The sequence below is a fragment of the Phaseolus vulgaris genome, chromosome 2 (assembly GCF_000499845.2).
Source record: "Phaseolus vulgaris cultivar G19833 chromosome 2, P. vulgaris v2.0, whole genome shotgun sequence".
Classification (NCBI taxonomy): domain Eukaryota; kingdom Viridiplantae; phylum Streptophyta; class Magnoliopsida; order Fabales; family Fabaceae; genus Phaseolus; species Phaseolus vulgaris.
Window position 1 is genome coordinate 21,330,683 of NC_023758.2, and position 6,106 is coordinate 21,336,788.

At 34.3% G+C, this 6,106-nt stretch overlaps 1 protein-coding gene across 2 annotated transcripts; it reads left to right on the forward strand.

Annotated features, from left to right (window-relative positions):
• Positions 1-1,311: 1,311 nt before the first annotated feature.
• LOC137810901 (nuclear transport factor 2-like) lies at positions 1,312-5,746 on the forward strand. 2 transcript variants are annotated; one of them, XM_068612396.1, is made up of 9 exons: positions 1,312-1,581; positions 2,158-2,333; positions 2,889-3,192; positions 3,328-3,566; positions 3,646-3,796; positions 3,896-4,017; positions 4,100-4,165; positions 4,777-4,831; positions 5,173-5,746. In XM_068612396.1, exons 2-9 carry the CDS (start codon positions 2,160-2,162, stop codon positions 5,442-5,444), a joined length of 1,383 nt encoding a protein of 460 aa, XP_068468497.1. In that variant the 5' UTR covers positions 1,312-1,581; positions 2,158-2,159; the 3' UTR covers positions 5,445-5,746. The 2 variants fall into 2 exon arrangements, with proteins under 2 accessions (XP_068468497.1, XP_068468498.1); XM_068612397.1 differs by having other exon boundaries at positions 4,106-4,165.
• The last annotated feature ends 360 nt before the right edge of the window (positions 5,747-6,106 follow it).

The window sequence follows — 6,106 nt, forward strand, 5'->3', positions numbered from 1 at the left end:
AACATCATTAAGGTTAATCAACCTCTAAGATATTGTCCGGTTTTGGAGCTCAGAGCTCCATCACAATTTTGTCCTTAAAAGGAGTCTCAAAAGGTTAAGAAAAGTGTATTTAAATTGTCTTTGATCTCAACTCCTAAGTAATGTGGGACTATTGGACATATTAGAACAAGCCCCAATCAAAGTCTAAGGAGAATGATGGTTCGTCTTTGAAACCACTTTTCCATCCCCACAAATAACATCAATGACCTTAAGTTCGTTGAGATAATATTATTAGAATCAATCACCACATCTAACTGTATTGTTCGTTTTTGGAGATTAAAGCTCCATCATAATTTTATACGTAAAAAATGTCTTAAAGAATTAAGAAATAAAAATGTCTTTAATAAGATTATTGAAGATGTTGACAAATATTATATTATCAATGTTTCTATTATTATTATTATTATGTTTATATTAGAAATAATAATTTTATTTCAATCACAAAACGAAGATAAAATTTTAGAATTACGAAATAACTAATTTTCCTAATAAAAATGCATTATAATAATAGTTATATTTTATATAAATGGATTTAAATCATCATTACAAATTAAATATTTCAATCAAGTAATTAATTATTAACTATATATATACAGATTTAAATGCATTAAGTATTAATTAATCTGTTTTTACACACGGGTGATAAATTCGCCAAAAAAATCAATGTCGAAATTCACAAAATAAAAATAGAAGGAAACATAAATGTAATAAAATAGTTAATTCATTACAATACGATACTTCCTAACACAGTAAAAGTTTTTAAATTGTAAATTTTTGTACGCTTACTTACTACATAAATTTTCTTTCTATGTTTTTTATTTTCATTAATTTAATTAATAATTATCCTTTATTTAACAGTAGTTACTAGGCTCACATGTATATTATGCTCATTAATTTAATTCATAAAGTCGCATTTATACATTTTCACATATTTTTACACAGTTTCTTGAATAATTATAACCCTTCTTTCTTAGTACACTTGATTTGATGAATATTAAAGACTAACTTTAAATAAAAATAGATTTTTCTTTCACTCTTAAACGACAACTAATGAAGATAGAATAAAAAAAGTAAATGTAATAAGGTGAAATATAATAAAAGTAGCAGTTAAAATTTAAATTGATGAAATTCAAAATTCAAAATCATATATATTTATATATATATATATATATATATATCCCTTAATAATAGTAATCGTGCAATTTCTTGAAAGGTCCCACGTTGAATTGAAAGATGACAGTTTAACACGGTAGCAAGGAAGAAGGGACAAGAGAATAAGAAAAGAAGCTTGAAACCAAAGGACGTTGGGCCGATAAAAGCACATGTGTGAATTAATAAACCGGGTTTTTGGTCCATCTAAAGAACCGAACCAGAACAAAGGAAACAAAGCTTTATTCCTATGAACAAGAAACAACATAGAAAAGTTCGCCTATATATATATTCAATATTTTCACCTTCGCATTCGACAGAGATCTCACTCAACTCAACCGCCTCCACTCTTACCAAACCATCTTCTCTGAGCCATTCATCGCTCCCTCGGAGGTACCTCTTCCTTTCTCTTCTTCCATTTTCGTTTTAAATTTATATATATATTTTTCTAAGAGACTTTCACTATCGATTTTTCGTATTCTTATCTGATCCATTTTTACCTTCTCCCGATCATTAATCTCTTAGTTCCTTTCCCTTTTTTTCTGTTGTTTTTTTTTTTTACGTTTTTAGTGTACCATGATGGTTGATTAGGGTTTGGTTGTTAACCTGGTGTGTTTGGGATTTAGGGTTTGGAAATGGGAAAGGTTTAAATAAAATTCGTGGCTCTTAGGTTATTTTAAATGTTGATTTTGTTTTAGCTGTTCTTTTTTGTTTATTAAACAGGCATGATTGAATGTTTGGGATGGTTGTTGGCTGTTAAATGCCTGGCTCGTGTGTTGTGTATGTATTACTTGTTAAGATTGAAGGCGGTGTGTTGGCGTTGGTTTTATGGATGAGGGTTGTGGTTGATAGCGTTTTGGTCGTGTGTGTTTATTCTTTGAATTGTTATTTCTTGTTTTTTCTTTATTGGGGTTTTCTGGAATAGCTGTGTGTGTGCCGTCAAGACTAATCTGTGATGTCGTGTTGTAGAGATGGCAGTGTCGGATGGATCACCAACCCCTCAGATGGTTGGCAATGCTTTTGTTGAGCAGTATTATTCTATACTGCATCAGGAGCCAGACCAAGTTCACAGATTTTATCACGAGTCCAGTGTCGTGAGTCGACCTGAAGAAGATGGTTCCATGACAATGGTGACTACTACTGTGGTAAGTACTAATGATGGAGTGTCAGGTATTGCAAGGACATTATGTAATTGCAGATTTAGCACGGGCTTAATGGAGTTTGTTTTAAAATACTCCTTTAATTTCTCATGTACCAAACTGTTATTGTTTGCTTTTTCTTTTCAAAATGTGGTTACTTGTATAAACACAAATCAATCCAAAATATATGGAAATCACCTTGGGTTGTGTGCATTTCATGAGAAGGGTTGTGCCATTTTTTTAAATTTTGTAGTATATTATTAATTATTAATACCATGCATAGTAAGCAGGAAAAAAATTCTTTGGGGAGTCCTACTACCACTTGCCTGCTTGTTAATTTTACAGCTTTTCCTGTCAAAGGCCAAAGGAGTATGTAACATTCTCTGAAGTATTTGAAATCACGTGCCCACAGTGTTAATTGATAGCCATGCTAGCAATTCCCTAGGTTTATTTGGGTGCATATATTCAAATGTTTTTTTTTACCTGGACTACTGCGTATTGTGTTGTGACAAATGATTTGCATTCCACTCACTCAAGTGATCTTACTCTGCTTTGGTACAGGAAATCAACAAAAAGATACTTTCTCTGGATTACACAAGCTTTAGGGTAGAAATTCTCAGTGCTGATGCCCAACCTTCACACAAGGATGGGGTAATAGTTGTAGTGACTGGCTGCTTAACTGGAAGTGACAATCTGAAAAGGAAGTTTACTCAGTCCTTTTTCCTAGCTCCACAGGACAAAGGCTACTTTGTTTTGAATGATATTTTCAGATATATTGATGAGTATAAGTCAGTTGAAATTGAGTCTGCGCCTGCAAATGATGCTGAGGAAAGTGCTCCAACAGATGCTTTTACCCCTGAGCCTGGTAGATCTTCTATTTACAACTTCTGGTCAAAAATATACCCCCTACTCCTGTTGTTTTCATTTCCTTTTTCTACCATTTTAATTTTTCTCGTTATAAGATTGGATATTTATTTATTTATTTTGATTATGAATACAGAGGTCATTCATGATGCCGAAGATGTTCCAGATAGCCAAACTACTGTTGTTGATGATGACATTAGTGTCAGCAAAGATGTCAGCCAGCCACTTGAGAATGGAAAATTATTAGTTGCTGAGAAGGTGGTTCCTGTTAATCATGTTAAAGAATCCAGTCACGTGGAACATCAATCACATGCTGAGAAAGCTGCTTCTAGTAACTCACAGGAGGATACTCCAAAGAAGTCTTTTGCATCAATAGTAAGTTTTAATTATTTGATTTTATGCCATCTATGTACTTTTTGTGGTGTCTGACCATATTTGCATTTATTAATCTCAGGTGAATGCACTGAAAGAAAATGCTGCTCCCTTCCATATGAGGGCTTCCCCTGTGAAAGCTGTGGAACAACCACGTGTTCCCAGTGTGCCTGCATCGGAAGCACCAACCCCTAGCATTGAGAGTCCAACAGAAAAGAACAATGAGAATGGAGGTGGTTCCTATTCTGTGACTAGATTGATTAATTATGATCTGAGTTGATCATCACATCTGATCCAGATGCTATGTGACTTTCGTAATCTCTGTTCCACAGGCAAGGCTTATGCGATATTTGTTGCAAATTTACCCATGAATGCAACAGTAGAACAGCTGGAACGTGTTTTCAAGAAATTTGGGGCCATTAAACGGGATGGAATTCAAGTTAGAAGTAGCAAGGTTAGTCTGTTACTAATTTGTTTTCAAAATGTACTTTGATTACTTCTCAAGCATTGATACAAGGCTTTGCCCTTCTTTCCAGCAACAGGGATCTTGTTTTGGTTTTGTGGAGTTTGAATCTGCTACTTCAATGCAGAGTGCACTTGAGGTACAGACACATACTTGAAATCTCCCTCTTTTGATTGCTAGGGTTTCTATTTAACTTTTGTATTTCATGAAGATGAGTTTCTTGATGATAATGTTGCCTTTTGCAATTACATGCTTAGCCTTTGTCCATATAGAGGTGTTGTAATTGATATGCTGTACATGATTCCAAATTAATTTTCTTTTTGAAAGTCCCTTGCATTCTGCAATTGTCTTTGTTCTTTGGCAAAAACATTATTTATTGTCAGTGTTTTACAGTTGATTTGATGAAGCTTTTTTCATCTAATTATAGTGTAGAGAACATATTTAGAAGAAAATCTGCCAATTGATGGGTTATTGGAGTTTAGCATACTAGGAGGAAAATTGAGGGTTTGAAGTTGTAGTTTTGTGTGTTGGGTCCTCCTATTAACGCTAGTGCTATTAGAATTTGATATTAGTTCTTTACTACTAATCCTTGGGTTGTGTTGCTGTGGGTGCTTTTTGTACAGAAGAGTGTGAGCTGATTTTGCTATAGCTTATCTGCCTACACTTTTTTGGCCTAGTTTTGGATGTTTATTGTTATTTTTGTTTTATTTGTCCTACATCTATCAGCTATATTTCTGTGTATTGTTTCAGGCTTCTCCTCCTGTCACCTTGGACAACCGGAGACTTTCAATTGAAGAACGAAGAGGCAAGCCAGCCTAACATTTCATGTTAAATTTGAACATTTTTAAATCAAGTTGGCCGGTTTTGTTTATTATTTCCCTCGACTTCAACATCTGATTGATTTATGCTCTAACTATGCCGGACTGAAGTTACTGGCTTCCTACCATTTAAGATTCCATAAAATAATTGAAAATATTGGGAAAATTGCTAGAGATAGACTTGTGCTTAAAGTTCTTATGTGATAATGCATACATGGGACAAGCTCTTGGTGCTTACCACTCTTTGTTCTGTGAAACATGTATTTTTGTTTGTTGCAGCTAACAGTGATGGTTATTATGTGATAACGTGTATTCTTGTTTGGTGCAGCTAACAGTGATAGGGGTAGATATTCATCGGGAAGGGGTGGATACCGGAATGACAGAAATGATAACTTCAGGGGCCGCGCAAACTTCGGTGGTGGTGGTGGCCGAGGTGGCTATGGAAACAGGAATGATAATTTTGAGAAGCGTGGTGAGTTCACTGGCAGGCCTAGAGGAGGCAACAATGGTGGTGGGCGTAGCAATGGAGATGTTGTGGCAAGGAGTTATCAGAATGGTGGAGGGAAAGTCACTCGTCAACCACCAGTGAAAGTTCAGTGAAGTACTTCATTTTGTTGGGAATTGAGTGACAACGGCATTTTCTTATATAGATAGCGGCAACTAAGGATTTTGGTTTGCAACTGCATCATTTAGAGTCTTTTTCTTTAATAGCTGCCATGATCCTTTCATATAAGAGTTTTTCGGTTAATTCACATAATTCCCCATACCAACTTCCCTTCTTTACTTTTTTCCAATTTTGTTACATTTTGTATCTATTATTCCGGAATAATTGTTTTGGATTCGGCTACCATTATATGCCATTTTTTTTTATAATTCCTATATGCGCTTGATTGTCTCTGCAAGTCGGTTGTTTGTTATATCTGTCATTTAGATAATGTTGGTTCTTGAGAATTTATCATTGTAATATAATAATAAGGTTTTCGAAAATGCAAAATGCGTTTAGCTGTATAATTTTCTTGAAAATGTTTACGGGGAAAGTTTGATAATTTTGGAAATTTCTTCAAGTATTTTAATTCTCTGATGGAACCATCTATTTCGAAACATTGAACTGCTTATCGGTTTGTGTGATCTTCGGCACTTTGTGCAAATTAAGATTTTTTTTTTGCCATTCAACTTTGTTTCTTTCTCCTATAAGATTTTTTCCAGTATTGAGAAATATGGATACTCTGCAACTGTAAGGGTTACTTTGGCTTTTAAATGTT

Excerpts from the sequence above, each read along its gene's own strand:
- LOC137810901 (XM_068612396.1), top strand. The coding sequence starts at position 2,160 with ATGGCAGTGTCGGATGGATCACCAACCCCTCAGATGGTTGGCAATGCT. Across the intron at positions 4,166-4,776 it reads CAATGCAGAGTGCACTTGAG|GCTTCTCCTCCTGTCACCTT; the intron begins GTACAGACACAT and ends GTATTGTTTCAG. Across the intron at positions 4,832-5,172 it reads TTCAATTGAAGAACGAAGAG|CTAACAGTGATAGGGGTAGA; the intron begins GCAAGCCAGCCT and ends TGTTTGGTGCAG.